At 40.9% G+C, this 17,595-nt stretch overlaps 1 protein-coding gene across 4 annotated transcripts in view; it reads right to left on the reverse strand.

Moving 5' to 3' along the window:
• Nucleotides 1-5,200: 5,200 nt before the first annotated feature.
• The window catches only part of msra (methionine sulfoxide reductase A), a 298,069-nt gene continuing 285,674 nt past the window's right edge, over nt 5,201-17,595 (reverse strand). For 3 of the 4 annotated variants that reach the window (XM_033021381.1, XM_033021379.1, XM_033021382.1), the window contains exon 6: nt 5,201-7,127. In XM_033021381.1, the coding sequence (XP_032877272.1) occupies nt 6,975-7,127 (153 nt within the window). In that variant the 3' untranslated portion in view covers nt 5,201-6,974. The remainder of the gene's footprint in view (nt 7,128-17,595) is intronic. The other variant, XM_033021380.1, reaches the window with a different exon arrangement.

The following is a 17,595-nucleotide window of genomic DNA, read 5'->3' on the forward strand; positions in this document are numbered from 1 at the left end:
GTAACTCGGGAAAGTGGGACAGGGCCTTAAGAATATCCTAAGAAGGCATTCCTTAGCAGGAATTATAAATCTGTTACAGAGCTATTTGAAATATACAGTGATAAAAAGCTCACTACATTCAGTGATTTTCTAGCTTCATCTTACACAAAATGCTGCGAGATTTTCCGATAGCACTTCTTCCAACACTGTTGCATCACATGGACATTATAGAGACATCACACAGGGCTGTTAAGTCCAAGTCTACCTACAAAATATAAAGGATTCCAAGAGGAGCCGAGAACAATGAACATCACTAGAATTTAAAACATTCAAAGAGTTTAGAAGCCGAAAACATTAAAACTTGAAAAACAAAAAAGTGTTATAATCACCACAGAATCGAAAGAAACAACAAAGAAAGAAATATTCTAAAAGAGTCCGTAAAAAATACTTGTATTTCTAAATTAAAACCTACTTATCTGAGTTATTCTCTTTTGTTAAAGTCTACAGGTAAACACTCTCCATATCTCTTCATAACTTTTGAATTGTCAGATGTAGTGTGGCTTCAGGGAAATACACTTTGTATGTTTGCATCGAGCAATTAGTCTAGGTTCTTGTTTCTTTGTAAAAGTCTGTTGAGCAGCATCAGAGTACAGCCTGCAGTATCATGGTGAATTGCTGACTGCAAGTTCTATATTTCAGCATTTGTATATGCTTGTGCAGAAATACCAAATTTTCACTGCCATTTCTTCTAAAAAATCCAAGCTAATCACTTGGGGTGTTCGACTCTACAGCAGAGCACTGTTGGATGGGTTTGGAAAGTTGGTCTTCTCAGTTAATAATTCAAGAGTTTGATGTTGAGCTCCCGTTGCATCACAAAATTTGACTGAGATAGTCCAAAATTAGAGCACATGGAATTGGGGGCAGGGTACTGACATGGATTGAAAACTGGTTGGCAGACAGGAAACAAAGAGTAGGGATTAACGGGTCCCTTTCAGAATGGCAGGCAGTGACTAGTGGGGTACCGCAAGGCTTGGTGCTAGACTGCAGCTATTTACAATATACATTAATGATTTAGATAAAGGGATTAAAAGTAACATTAGCAAATTTGCAGATGACACAAATCTGGGTGGCAGTGTGAACTGTGAGGAGGATGTTATGAGGATGCAGGGTGACTTGGACAGGTTGGGTGAGTGGGCAGATGCATGGCAGATGCAGTTTAATGTGGATAAATGTGAGGTTCCCAATGTTGGGGGAGTTCAGAACCAGGGGCCACAGTTTAAGAATAAGGGGTAGGCCATTTAGAACGGAGATGAGGAATTTTTTTTTAACCCAGAGAGTTGTGAATTTGTGGAATTCTCTGCCTCAGAAGGCCAATTCTCTTGATGCTTTCAAGAGAGAGCTAGATAGGGCTCTTACAGATTGTGGAGTCAAGGGATATGTGAGAAGGCAGGAACGTGGTAAATGATTGTGGATAATCAGCCATGATCACATTGAATGGCGGTGCTGGCTCGAAGGGCCGAATGACCTACTCCTGCACCTATTGTCTATTGTCTATAGAATAATTTCAAGATCACATAATGATAAGTTATCACATGATTTACATATTCCTTAATAGATTTCAGGTAATTTATGACCCACACAAATTGCCAGTTTATAGTTTAGTTTAGAGATACAACGTGGAAACAGACCCTCGGCCCACCGAGTCCACGTCGACCAACGATCACCTGTACACTAGTTTTATGTTAAAACCACTTTCGCATCCTATACCGAGGGACAATTTACAGAAGCCAATTAAACTACAAACCTGTACGTCTTTGGGATGTGGGAGGAAACCAGAACACCTGGAGAAGACACATGTGGTCATAGGGAGAATGTACAAGCACCACATAGACAGCACTCTAGTCAGGATCGAACCCAGGTATCTGGTGCTATAAGGCAGCAGTTCCACTGTTGTGCCACTGTGCTGACCCAGATGGCATCGACATTTTTTAATACAAAGCAGTAATGTTCTTACTTTTTTACGTTATTGTTGTTTTTGTTTCAATTCAGGGAGTAATGGGTTTGCACTATATTGAATTGAAGCCTGTGGGGCCGGGAGTCCCCACTCTAAGCTCAAGGGATCCCGAGATGCCCCACATGGTGACACAGAATCCTTCACAGTGATGCTTTCTTTCATCAATCAATGGCCTCTCCTCATAGCCAATAGAAATTGTTTTCTGGATAGGTCACCCTTATCTCAAACATTCAAAGTGAAGCAAATAGATCTCCTCCACAGATTGGAAACATTGAGTAAAACATGTTAACAGAATAAGTACAAAAGTTGTATTTACCTAAATAAGTTGATAAATTATTTCATGGGAAAAAAAAGTTGTTGATCCCCTATATTTGAAAGTGGATGAATCCTCTCAATTGACAATATGAACTATGAGAAAATTAAACAGGCATTTTAAACCTGATTTGTCTGTTAACATGAGAGCAAGATAATCAAATTCCCCAACTAAAATAAATATGCATCTTGGTATAGTAATTTAGTTTAAGAAAAAATGTACTTTTAAGTTTAAGGCCATTTTCAATCATGATAAATGCAGGAAGTAGCTTGCTTAAAATACCCTTAGTTTTGTTTAGGTGAGTATTCTCAAATAAGGTTAAAGCATTGATGATGTCAAGCAATCTACTGTCTGAGATTTTTAAGTACATTTTTGACACAAATGCACTTAATTAAGGAGCAATGTTTAAGAAAAAAACAAATACAATAAATCTGTTAAAGAAACGAGAGGTAATTTTTGCAGGTTAAAGACCCTTTATCAAAACTGTGAAGGAATGAAAACAAGTTTGGTCTAAAGTGCAGAGGAAGCTAACTGCTTGATTATTTAATGAGAAAAATATATATAGACCATGGGCCGAGGTGCTTTTTCGTTTCATTTCATGACCCAAATCACATATCTACCTGTATTTATAACATATTGTGTGAAAATATTATAATCATACTTGAAACTCGTCAAGAACAAAACCTGCACATATTTTTAAAATATGAGAAAAACCTCCAACTTTCCGAGTAGTAATTGTCCAATCAAAGCACGTTTGACATTGAGTCAGACGCCAATTGACCAATCACGCTTTTTGTTTCATGCTAGCGAGGCAGCGAGCACACTGAGATCGTGGCTGCCTCCTAATAACATCTAAAAAAATTGCATGGTTTCGAAGGAATAAAGGTTATGCTAACTTTGCTGATAATTTTGTTTTACAACTGATTTATCTTTGTAAAGTTATGATGTGAGCTAGGGTTAGGATTAGGATTAGGGTCAGTCAGTCGGTCGGGCTGTCAGCCGGCCGGTGTTGCAGCGAGGGGTCAGTCGGGCTGTCGGCCGGCCGGTGTTGCAGCGAGCGAGCGGGCGGACTGACGGAGCCAGCGCTATGGGGGTGCTGAAGGTGGCCCGGGCGGCCTGCAGGGCAGTGCTGCTCCCCACCATTTTGACATTCGGTGTAATCCTGGTGTCGGGAGGGCTGCTGCTGATGATCCAGAAGGGCATGTATGCTGGCAGAGGTGGATGCGCTGAGCGGCCACACGTACGCAGCCCGCAGCCGGTCCCAAAACGGCTCCTGCTCCAGCCGTGGGCAGCTCTGGAAGGGGGGGGGGGGGCGACGAGTTAGGGTTGGGGTTAGGCATTTTCCTCTCAGTGGAAGATGCCTTAGCCTTCCCCCAGTCTGGCACGGGGGAACGCATAGGATCTGCCCTCACCCATTAATTAGGCATGTTCAGGAGCCGGTGAAACCCGGGACCTCTGCGGCAGTCTCACTCAACATACACCTCCAGTCGGACTCACAATTATATTCATATTGTTTTTATATATTACAGAGTGGGACTCACTCTGGCCATGGAGGAGGCCCAGGACAGAAAGGTCGGATTCGGAATGGGAGGGGAGTTGAAGTGCTGAGTCACCGGGAGATCAGGTTGGTTAATGCGAACTGTGCGGAGGCATTGGGTGAAGCGATCACCAAGCCTGCGCTTGGTCTCACCGATGTAGAGCAGTTGACACTTAGAGCAGCGGATCCAATAGATGAGGTTGGAGGAGTTGCAGGTGAACCTCTGCTTCACCTGGAAAGACTGCTTGGGTCCTTGGATGGTCAAGGGGGGGAGGTAAAGCGACAAGTGTAGCATTTCCTGCAATAATATGCAAATTCATTTTGTGACAGCAGCATTCCAAAGATCTGAACATTCAAATTACCATTTAAGCAATCATTACGGGACTACACAGATTATGCTCAAATTGAGAATAGGATTGTAATGCTTGATTACCCCATGTCTGTTATTTCCAATGCAGGATGCAAACTAATTTCATGCCGACTTGACCTCACTGGAGGCTTCACCTCCATAAATGGAGAAAAGGAATCCATCTCAAATTTAGTAATGTTCAGAACTTTCCTATTTTTCGATGTCTGCTACATGACAACCTGGAAATATGTGATACTGTGCAATGGGTACATAAAACACCTCATCGAAGAGCAGAATGAGATCAAGCAAGTTATATCATCACTCTAACAATCATTCTCTTGGCAATGGAGCTCATGCAGTAAAATTTATATTATCTCCAATCTAAAACCAATATCACCCCAAACTCATTCATCAATTCATAGTACCCAGCTGACACAGATTTATACCTGAAATGTGCGAGATATCCTATAAGGAATGGTGTCATGCTAGGCTTGTTTCAGCCGGAGTACAGAATAATGAGATACTTGACTGAAATATCTAAGACCTTGAAGGATCTTGACAGGATGGATATGGAGACAAAGATTCATAGGTGAATCTATTACGAGGGAATCACTGCATTATACTAACCAATGGCAAAAACCAACTCTGTCCAATACTTGAAGCTGTTCTCCCAATGCGAACAAGAGTGCAAAGATTGCAGATTATAGACAACACCAGGGGTATCACCAAGACTGAAATAAAGTGTTTAGTGCACTTTTTTAATAGTTAAATTTCATGACCAAATAAAATGACATAAACATATTCAAGAATGTTACCATAATTTATGTGTTAGAACAAATTGGGTTTGCTATCCTTAAGCTGGCTTATTTTTAAAGACCAAGATTAAAATATGTGGGTAAATTTCATTTTGCATCTTAAACCATTTTATTATTTCTGTGCTGTGAGCCATGCTAATAATAAAGAACATGACACAAAAATATATACATTTCAAAAAATCCTCATTCCAAGTTAGTTTAGTTATGTGATCTTTATTAACAAAGAACGTCACATCTGAGCCAAGAATGTAAAAACAGAGTTTGAATGCGTTGGTTATTATTTGAAGGATAGTGTTAATTTTCTTCAAACTTCAAAATAATATTATTTTACATTGTCAGAATGAAGAAGTTACCAGTCTGTATCACTAAAGATTGAAGTCATGAATTGGAAATGTGAAACTTCTCTGCAAAATTGCTGGATGCCCTGGAATACATTGAAACAAAGAATTTAAAACAATGCAATTAAGTTTGTCTCAAAAGTTGGGTTGGCAGTAAATAACCACAACAAAGTACCATCTGTAGCAGGAATATTTATTGGGTGTTAAAAATTCACAATAGAAAGGAAAGTTGAAGAAATTTGTTGTAGATTTCAAGTCTAACAAAACTACACATCAATGAGCGTATATCAACTGTAGATGATATTGTGCAAAATAATTTGTTACCTGGCTACTGAAATGAAAATGTATAAGGGCCCAGGTTCATAGCACTCACACACCTTAATGGTACTCAAATAATGCAACAATTTTTATTTCTCCTGTATCAGGAAGTCCCTTTTATTTTTGTCGTGGTATTTTGCATAAAGGTGGTTGGTATCTGGCTTAGCAACACCACCAACAAAACGCCCCCTATTTTGGGGGTTTGTTAGCCTCTGTACGGAGAATATTATTTTTAGTGCTCAAGGTCTGCACAAATTTTAATCATTTAGCACTGTCAAAGACATTTAAAATCATCTTTAGTGCAGAATTTATCAAATTATTTGATTGTTTATTTTTCTTATTATTAAGTTCAGGCATTTTTATGATAGAGAAGTCATTTTGTACTTAGTTTAGAGATACAGTGTGGAAAAGACCTTTCAGCCCACCAAGTCTGCGCCGAGCAGCGATCCCCACACACTAACACTATCCTACACAAACTAGGGACAATTACGTTTTTTACCAAAGCCAATTAACCTACAAATCTGTACGTCTTTGGAGTGCGGGAGGAAACCGCAGCACCCGGAAAAAATCTACGCAGGTCATGGGAGGAATGTACAAACTGTACAGACAACTGTATAGTCAAGATCGAACCTGGGTCTCTGGCACTGTAAGGCAACAACTCTACTGCTGCACCCCTAAAACCCCTAATTAATAATAGTAATACATAATAATAATGCACATAATTATATATCATTATAAAACTATGCAACAATTGCATTGCATCCTGCTTCTGCCTTTGAACATACTATCAGATTTATGTTAATATTTATGATTTTATTTGAGATGGAACATTGATTGAATCTTAGTCATTATAATAAATATCAGATTTTTTTTTTTGCTTTGTTTTGTGGGATAGTAACCAAATGTAATTTTGCGCTAATGCCAGTGATGATGACAAGGATAAAAATCTAAAAATAAATATACATTCTGATAAATTTTTAAAATCTTACTTACACTAATCTGTACATTAATATATTTTGTGGAAGATGTCATAATAGCAGGCAGGTAGCATACTACACTGTCTTCTGAAACCTGAGTGCTTATTTGAACTATCAGTTAGAAATGTGTAGTTGATTACAGTATTTTTTATTACCTTTTTCCACACAGTGCGGTAGATGGGGTTTTTTTCAATTATTTTGGAAAACTAATGTATAGCAGGCAACCAGTCCATTCTTATAAGCTTTTTAATAAGCAAAACCCTATCCCATTATCTGGAAAATAGATCAGAGGCAAATTTTGGCGTTTAATTAGGGACCACGTCTTACTAGAGTCTTATACTGGACAAGATATCCCAGTGCCGCGTAGTCCACAATACCCGCCTGGGTTCTTATTCAGGTATTGCTGATGGTAATCTTCGGCGAAGTAGAAAGTCTGACCCTCACGGATTTCGGTAGTGATTTCACCGTATCCTTTTCTATTCAACTCCTGCAATGACATGTAACCATCAGAGCTCATTAGATTCATACAGAAATTTAGACAAATGCTAACTGCAGTTATCCAAATTTATAAATGCCATGGATATTATCACTATCCAATTAGATTATTTTTTAAAAGCCCATTAATGTAAAACAGCCGCGTGCAATGAGAACTGAGCCAAGTCATTTAAATAAATTGAGTTACTCAACAGAGCGAAGATAGAGATAGAAACAGTGGTAGACCATACAGCAATTGAACAAGGTCTACCATTCAAAATGGTCATGGCTGATCTAATCTTTGGCCTCCATTTTCATGCCCAGTCCTTATCACCATTGTTCCATTGGAAGCTAACAACGTATCTCAACATTGAATATATTTTAAAATGTAGCATCCACAATTCTCTGAGATGGTAAATGTCATTGATTCGCAAATAAGATATTCTTCCTGGTGGCAGAAACCTTTAGGGGAAACTATCTCATGTTGTGTACTAAATTATGTCCCCAATGAAGCTTGTTTAAATGAGATAAATAGTTGTTTGGCAATTATGAATGGATATTAAAGAATTTGATAAAATAATGAATATAGCAAGGAAGTAGTATAAAAAGCTGGTTGATTTTAAAGCTGGCAGAACAGCAGAGTATACTTGATTGAGATTTTACTGTTCCTATTTCAAATAGAGACACAAGGAATTGCAGATGTTGGAATCTTCAGCAGAACAGGCGATTTGGGTCGGGCCCCTTCTTCAGTTTGAAGAAAGATCCCGAACCAAAACGTTGCCTATCCATTCCCTCCACAGATGCTGCCTGACCTGCTGAGTTATTCCAGAACTTTGTGTTTTCTTCCTATTTTTTATTTCAGTTTAGATGGCATTCAGATAGGTATGAGCACAAAGTTACTGGTGGAAGTAGTGCGTAGGGTCTCTAATCATAACTATACCATAGGACAGTATAGACCAGCGTTTCTCAACTGGGTTTCCCGGAAAGCTAGGGTTCCACGAGAGGTATAGGTACAATTATTCAAGAAATAATGAGCTTATAAGAAAGGCACTGCAATAATCAAAGGCAATGAAAATCATATAGAGTAGCCATATCAAACTGGCAAAGATAGCCATGAGGATGAGTTAAATGAGTATACTTGGGATGGTTTCTTGGAACTATACATCAAAAATAAAACAACCCAAAGTGCATGCTATGTTAGATCTTATATTAAATAATAAGGCAGGATTAATTCATGATCTTATAGCAAGGACCCCCTAAGAAATAAAAAAACGTGTGTCTGAAACTAATGTCCAAGGCTATTACACCAGTACGAGGACAGTTGGCCAATATGTCTGGGAAAATAAATTAAATTATAAGATAGATCAGCATACAGGACATGGAAGGAAATGTTTCAAAAATCTCAGGTAAAGTATATTCCAGTGAGAAGGAAAGGTTTTACAAGGAGAATGCATAATCCGTGTCTAAAGATGGAACAAACTGAAAGAAAGGGTATGCAAGATTAGTGGCAGGTAAGAAGACTGCAAGATCTTTAGAAACCAGCAAAGGATGACTTAAAATTATAATAAGGGAGATGAGAGTTAACTGGCAAATAATATAAAATAAAGGGTAAGTGCTTTCACTGATATATAAAAAAAGAGTAACTAACATTTGATAGGATCTAGCTGGGTTATTGAGAGAGATAAGAGAGGAAATTATTGGGGTTTTGACAAGTAAATTGGTGGAGATTGAAATGCCAATCTCATATTGCCTTTTTCATTCTTTCCAAAACCAATTTTACTCGTCCTTCCCATGGAAGCAAATCATGCCAGGATACAAATTCAAGGGGATCTGTAGAATGAGAGATTTGAGGGATTAAAGACCACAGACAGACCTCCTTATTCAGTTAAAGGCTTAAAACAAATGATGATACGAAAATAGGTGTTGGGGCAGGTAGTGAAGAGAAAGCAGGAGGACTTGGAGAGGTTGGGAGAGTGGGCAGAGAAGTGGCAGATGGAATATAGTGTAGCAAAGTGTGGAGTCATGCATTTTGGAGCAGGAATAAAGGCTTAGATTATTTTCTAAATGGGAGAGAGAATGGGTGCAGGATTCTCAAAAGTTAATCTGCAAGTCGAATCGGTAGTAAAGAAAGCAAACACAATGCAAGCATTTATTTTGAGAGGGCTTGTATACAAAAACAGGGATGTAATGCTGAGGCTCTATAAGGCGCTGGTCAGGCCGCATTTGGAATACTGTGAGCAATTCTGGGCACCATATCTGAGGAAGGATGTGCTGGATCTGGAGAGTGTCCAGAGCAGGTTTACAACAATGATCCCAGGAATGAGTAGGTTAACATATGAGTGTTTGACGGCACTGGGCCTGTACTCGCTGGAGTTTAGAAGAATAATGAGTACCTCATTGAAACGTACAGAATAATGAAAGGCTTGGATAGAGTGGCTGTGGAGAGTCCGGCACTCCAATACACCTGGACCATTTCCGACACTTCCCTGCCATTCCTTGACCTCACCATCTCCATCGCAGGGGACAGACTTCTGACCGACATACACTACAAACCAACTGACTCACATGGCTATCTGGACTACACGTCTTCCCACCCTGCCCCCTGTAAAGACTCCATCCCCTACTCCCAATTCCTCCGCCTACGCCGCATCTGCTCCCAGGATGAGACGTTCCACACCAGGGCATCGGAAATGTCCTCGTTCTTCAGGGAACGGGGATTCCCTTCCGCCACCATAGATGAGGCTCGCACCAGGGTCTCATCCATACCCCGCAACACTGCTCTCTCTCCCCATCCCCGCACTCTCAACAAGGACAGAGTCCTCCTAGTCCTCACCTTTCACCCCACCAGCCGGCAAATACAACAAATAATCCTCCGCCATTTCCGCCACCTCCAACGTGACCCCACCACTCGCCACATCTTCCCATCTCCCCCTATGTCTGCCTTCCGCAAAGACCGCTCCCTCCGCAACTCCCTTGTCAATTCTTCCCTTCCGCTCAGTCTGCAATAACCTACCTGAACTCCCGGTGGCTCAGCACTTCAACTCCCCCTCACATTCCCAATCGGACCTCTCTGTCCTGGGTCTCCTCCACTGCCAGAGTGAGCAACACCGGAAATTGGAGGAACAGCACCTCATATTCCGCCTGGGTTGCCTGCATCCGGATGGCATGAACGTTGAATTCTCCCAGTTTTGCTAGCCCTTGCTGTCTCCTCCCCTTCCTTAACCCTCGAGCTGTCTCCTCCCACCCCCCTGCCCTCGGGCCCCTCCTCCTCCCTTTTTCCTTCCTTCTCCCCCCCACCCCCCATCAGTCTGAAGAAGGGTTTCGGCCCGAAACATCGCCTATTTCCTTCGCTCCATAGATGCTGCTGCATCCGCTGAGTTTCTCCAGCATTTTTGTGTACCTTTGTGGCTGTGGAGAGGATGTTTCCACGAGTGGGAGAGTCTAGGATGTCGAGGTCGTAGCCTCAGAATTAAAGGGCGTTCTTTTAGGAAGGAGATGAGGAGAAATTTCTTTAGTCGGAGGGTGGCGAATCTGTGGAATTCTTTGCCTCAGAAGGCTGTGGAGGCAAAGTCAGTGGATATATTTAAGGCATGGATTCTTGATTAGTATGGGTGTCAGAGGTTATTGGGAGAAGGCATGAGAATGGGGTTAGGAGGGAGAGATAGATCAGCCATGATTGAATGGTGGTGTAGACTTGATGGGTTGAATGGCCTATTTCTTTGTCTTATGATTTTATAATCTAAAACCATGGTGTTCAAGGTACCTTGCAGCATACCTCCAGGCCAATGAGGTCCAGGTCCCCTAACATACGAAGGAGCATTGCATGGGGAATCGTGCCAACCCACACATAGCATTGACAAACAATAGAAGGTGTCCAGTCAAATGCTATCAAATTTCTTAGCATATTTATCTAAATTATCTAATAATGCAATAACTTATACCTTCCATAAACTACCAATCCAACAAAAGATTAAAAAAATGTGATCAACTTAACAATTATACATCCAACATTTCACACCACATTGGTATGTATTCGACAACAGGAAATGATGTACATTTACTGTAACTAAATGGATTGACAAAGGAATAATTTTTAGAGTAGATAGTTCACAGGAACAAACAATAAAACCGCAGGAACTAGGAAAACAAACCATGAAAGATGACACCAGTACTACTGCCTAAAAAAGATCAGTAAATTGCCGTGTTGATTGAATAAGAGAATTAAAAATACTCAGCTGCAGTACAAAATGGAAGTGAAAATGCATTAATTGGATAACAGTCAACTTAATTACTATATTTAAATTTTTTAATTAAAGAGCACACAATCAATCTTGTTAATCTCACTTAGGAGGGAACTTGGGAGCAAGAAGTGAAGAAGCCTCTCAAGCAGGATGGAAATACATTTGCTTCATTCTCATAATGGAGTTCTCAGTCACTGAAAAATAGAAAGATTCTGGAGGTCACACTTTTATGGTTTTTGTTTTCAGTAACAATTAGTGTTCAGAATAGAATGAAAAATAATAATGTATTTTGAAATAGGTAGCCAAGCCATGGAAAAACAATTAAGGCAAGGTGCAGAAATTAAATATGGAATATTATTCCATGCCTCAGTGGCGCAGCGGTAGAGCTGTGCCCTTACAACGTCAGAAACCCGGGTTCGATCCTGACTACGGTGCTGTCTGTTTACAGTTTGCACCTGTTCCCTGTGACCGTGTCGGTTTTCTAAGGGATTCTAAGGGTGCTCCAGTTTCCTCCCATATTCCAAAGATGTGCACGTTTTTAAGTTAATTCTGTAAATTGTCCCTAGTATGTAGGATAGAACTAGGATAGTTGTAGGATAGAATCATGATCAGCAAGGACTGGGTGGGCTGAAGGGGCTGTTTCAACGCTGTACCTCTAAACTAAAAATGAAACAAAATTATGGTCAGATAATAGACCAAAATATAATTCTCATAAGCAATATGACAAATTATAACAAATAACTGATGTTCAAGGTCTCAGGCTACTAGATTATTTAAGTAATCAATTCTCTGCTCTTGTAAAGAAGTCATGACAGTGTGCAAAATGGTTGGCTCCAGGGTCAGTGTTAAAATGAAGTTATGAATTCTGTAATACTTTGGGTTTTTTTGCTCAGGTTCTATTATGTTGTAAGCAAGAAGGCAACAATTAATTTTGTGATAATTATTAATTTGAGGTACATGATTGAGTTTTTAAAATCCAGCAGTTGAATTTTAGTCGACATTATATTAAAAAAATATCAGCCATGAGCATGTTGTCCAAACCACGAGAAAGGACGGCACACACTGCAAAGCCGTGACTAATCAACACAAAAATAACATTACATATCACATACTCCTACAGGATTAATTTCCTTCCACTTATCTAGATGTGAATTTATGCACAATAACTACATTTCTCATACATAGACACAAAGTAGGCAGCTGGGTACCTGAAATGTCTAAACTAGGATTCTCAAAGCCATTCCTATAGAAAGATCAGAATCCTGTACACCTTTTCATAAACCCTTTAGAAAAAGAATTACATGAAAATCATAGCTTTTGGGTCTGTCTGAAATTAAACAATTTAATTCAAAGTTTCATTAGAATTTATTTACCATTTGGGATGTGGATAATGCTGTCAATGCCAGTATTTACAGTCGGTCACTCTTGGCCCTGACCTGAGAAGCACTTAAGAGTCAACTACATGGGTGGGTTTGGAGGCCAGATTAGAGAAGAATAGCAGATTTCCTTTCCGTGTGAGCCATAATATATATGAATCAAATTACGGAGATGCGATTTTTTTCCGTATCGTATCTCCGTCCGCATTGCAGCCAACATCGAGCAGTTGGCGGCCTTTGCTGAAGACTGATTTCGAGAGCTCCACCGCGGAAGCCTATGGGACGTTAGCATCGCGGAGCCCGCGATCCCTTTGCCAGGGATCGACCTCGGAGCTCCAAATGTGGATGCTTGCTGACTTAACATCATGGAGCTCACAGTCTCTGGTCAGAGACCGACTTCGGGAACCCCAAGCCGCAGGAGCTTCGACAGCCCCGACGTGAGAGTTTCGACCGCCCCGATGCGGGGGCTTAGACCGCCCCGATGCGGGGGCTTAGACCGCCGGTTGCGAGAGCTTCGATCGCTCCCACAGGTGGTTCAACTGCCCTGACCACGGGAGAATAAAGAGGATGAAGAGGACTTTTTTGCCTTCCATCACAGTGAGGAATCCGCTGTGGTGGATGTTTATGTTAACTTTTATGTAGTTGTGTGTCTTATTGCTTTTTTTTCTGTATGGCTGTATGGTAATTCGCATGTCACTGTACCTCAATTGGTACAAGCGACAATAAAAGACCTTTGAATCCTTTGAGCCTGAAATGCTATTTCTATTTTTCTTTCCAGTGTTATACAATACAATTCAATTTATTGTCATTTGGACCCCTTGAGGTCCAAACGAAATGCCGTTTCTGCAGCCATACATTACAAACAAATAGACCCAAGACACAACATAATTTACATAAACATCCATCACATTGCTGTGATGGAAGGCCAAAAAAACTTTTCTCTCCACTGTACTCCCCTCCCGATGTCAGAGTCAAAGTCAAAGCCCCCGGCGGGCAATGGCGAATTGTCCCGTGGCCATTAAAGCCACGCCGGGTGATGCAAGGTCGCACACCGGGTCTTGATGTTAGAGCCCCCGGCGCGCGCTCGCAGTCCCGCGACCATTCCAAGCCGCGCGGGGCGATGGTGTAAGGCCCCGCTCCAGGAGCTCTTCAACCCCGCAACTCGGGCGGGAGAAGTCGCCGTTGCGGGAGCCCGGAAAAGCGGTCTCCCTCCAGGGACCCGCGGGCTCCCGGTGTCACTGTCCGCCAAACCCGCAGTTGCAGCCACCGATTCTCCGGGGGTCGGGCCGCAGCAGCGTCCACCACCGCTCCACCCGCTCTGGACTCGGCCAGCTCCGCGATGGTGAGGTGAGTAGTCGGCACCACAGCCCCCGGTCTTCCTGTTGGAAGCCGCTCCTCGTTGCAGCCCCAACGACAACGGAGACCCGACAAAGAAAAGGTCGGGTCTCCCGTGCAGGGAGAGATTTAAAAGTTACCCCCTCCCTCCCACACCACCCCCACCCCCCCACACACATACCCCAACAAAAAATAACAAAAACTACATAAAAACATAGACATAAAATAATAAAAACGCAGACGGACTGCAGAGGCCGCTGCTGACGAGAGTCGCGCCGCCTACCGGATTTGCGGCTTGATCTGCTGATTATCTCCAGGATGTTCAGTCTTTATTTCCCATTTCTAGCATCTGCAGTGTTTTGCATATCAAAGATGTGTTTCTTGTCTACACAGACTTCCTGGTACTCAAGACTTTGTACGCATCAGTTTCTCCACTTAACCAAATTACAAACTGCCACAAAAAATGCTGAGAAGAAAACATTTTAATCAGAAATGACTTTATGTAAGATCTGCCCCATAACCAGCTGATCAATATCATTCTGTGGCATACATTTCTCCTCCTGACTATTGAAGAAATATTATACAGACAATAGACAATAGGTGCAGGAGTAGGCCATTCGGCCCTTCGAGCCAGCACCGCCATTCAATATGATCATGGCTGATCATCCCCAATCAGTACCCCGTTCCTGCCTTCTCCCCATATCCCCTGACTCTGCTATTTTTAAGAGCCCCATCTAGATCTCTCTTGAAAGCATCCAGAGAACCTGCCTCCACCGCCCAGAGAATTCCACAGACTCACCACTCTCTGTGAGAAAAAGTGTTTCCTCATCTCCGTTCTAAATGGCTTACTCCTTATTCTTAAAGTGTGGCCCCTGGTTCTGGACTCGCCCAACATCGGGAACATGTTTCCTGGCCTCTAGCGTGTCCAAATCCTTAACAATCTTATATGTTTCAATGAGATACCCTCTCATCCTTCTAAACTCTAGAGTGTACAAGCCCAGCTGCTCCATTCTCTCAGCATATGACAGTCCCGCCATCCCGGGAATTAACCTTGTAAACCTACGCTGCACTCCCTCAATAACAAGAATGTCCTTCCTCAAATTAGGGGACCAAAACTGCACACAATACTCCAGGTGTGGTCTCACTACGGCTCTGTACAACTGCAGAAGGACCTATTTTCTCCTATATTCGATTCCTCTTGTTATAAAGGCCAACATGCCATTCGCTTTCTTCACTGCCTGCTGTACCTGCATGCTTACTTTCATAGACTGATGTACAAGAAACCCCATGAACTGATGTACAAGCACTCTATCCCCAATAGCATGTGCCCTAATTTTGCCCACTAATCTCCTATGTGGGACCTTATCAAATGCTTTCTGAAAGTCCAGGTACACTACATCCACTGGCTCTCCCTTGTCCATTTTCCTAGTTACATCTTCAAAAAATTCCAGAAGATTAGTCAAGCATGATTTCCCCATCGTAAATCCATACTGACTTGGACCGATCCTGTTACTGCTATCCAAATATTCAGCTATCTCATCTTTTATAATTAACTCCAGCATCTTCCCCACCACCGATGTCAGGCTAACTGGTCTATAATTCCCTGTTTTCTCTCTCCCGCCTTTCTTAAAAAGTGGGATAACATTAGCTACCCTCCAATCCACAGGAACTGATCCTGAGTATAGAACATTGGAAAATTATCACCAATGCATCCACGGTTTCTAGAGTCACTTCCTTAAGTACCCTGGGATGCAGACCATCAGGCCCCGGGGATTTATCAGTTACTCTGTATTGGAGAATTTCATTATTCCAGTCCCAGTGGATATGACAATTAAACACTCTTGGCTCTGTTAACTCTTTAAAGTGGGTCCCAGATTTCAGGACATTGTCCTGGAGAACTTAAAGGAGGAGAAGTGTTTTTAGGCCTTCGGACATGAGCTCAGGAGGCAATAGGAATAAAAAATTACGGAGACCGTTATCAGAAATCATCCCCTGATAATCTGGCTGCCATATTGCAAAAAATTCCATGATCTTACACATGGTCAGGGAATGCTACACTGCACCAATTGCACAATTAGCAACAAACACTTTATTGTACCCTGCCTAATAACATACAAACAATTTTAATAAATCAGTATAAATATTCATATGCTCCACCTTAACATCATATACTTTGCATTCTTACGAGCTCACAACCAAATTTCACATCTTGGATAACTACTAAATATTCAACTTAACAGCTTAATAACTCAGTCAATTGATAAATCACTGAAAACTTCCCCGTCCTTTAGAGGACAAAAGCAGGCAATGGAAGTAACACCCGTCTGCATCTAATCTTGTCCATTTTTTAAAGACAATAAATTCCAATCTCTTGATTCATCCTTTGAATGATGTACTCTTATTTGCTGATTGCCCTGCTATTCATTTTAACACCCAAAAATATTCATAATTTTTTAAACCATTGAATGTCCTCACTAATCTTTGCTGTAGTGAGGAGAAATGTTACATTTTTTTTGTGTACACACTTGGAAACTCTTACTTCTGGTGTTATTTCAGCTAACCTTCATTAAGCTTTGGTAATCTTCTGAAAACCCATCCTATCCATGCTGAGAACCTATGAAATGCTGAACCATGGCATTTACTGCTTCTTGTACAAATTCATCGCAACTTCTTTGCCTCCACATTCAATGGTCCAGGAGAGAAGTCCAGAGTCCTATTTGATTTTATGTATTTGCACATCTAGATTTCTTTACTTCTGCACAACTTAGGATGTATAAACAACAAAGAATGTACTTAAGTAAAAATAGAAACAATTTGAAGCATTCAGCAGACCAGGACACCGCTGTGGAAAGAGAAACGGAGGCTGATGCCGTTCATTAGAACTAGAGTACTCGAATCCCCATTGGATATTATAATCTACACAAGTTATGAAAAACAACTTGCAATAGTTATTGGAGACAACAATTGTGTTTAAATTTGGAAGTGATTTTTGAAAAAAGTTAGCTTCCATTTGAGATAATTAACAAAGGAATGGAAGGAGACAACAAACTGAAGTATTTGTGCAATAGAAAAATTGTGTCACACAAGTAAGAGATGATAGGAGATATACCAGTCTTGGATGGTAACAGATATGAAGAAATAAGATTTAACTAAAGGTCGTAAAATAAATTTTAATATGGGAAACAAAAATCTCTAACATTCCGTCAAAATCTAGGAAACTTTCCAATCTGTTGATTGGAATTGAATTAATATTTAAAGATTTTGAATCCTGGGGGCATTACAGTGCATTTTGTAATATACTTCATAAATGTTGGAAAGATATTTTCAGTATCAGTGTTACTTTCCTGGTGTGCATAAACATAACTTTATATTTATTGATATTTTATGACAGTGCTGAGATGCAACAACATTCATTAGGACCAGCCCTTGTTAACTCTCCTGAATAAAGTAACTTGCAGAGAAATGTGGGTAATAAAATTCATATAAATGTAAGGAGAACAGCTGCTGATTATGTATTAAAGCTTAAGTC

Source organism: Amblyraja radiata, chromosome 5 (assembly GCF_010909765.2).
Source record: "Amblyraja radiata isolate CabotCenter1 chromosome 5, sAmbRad1.1.pri, whole genome shotgun sequence".
Taxonomy (NCBI): Eukaryota; Metazoa; Chordata; class Chondrichthyes; order Rajiformes; family Rajidae; genus Amblyraja; species Amblyraja radiata.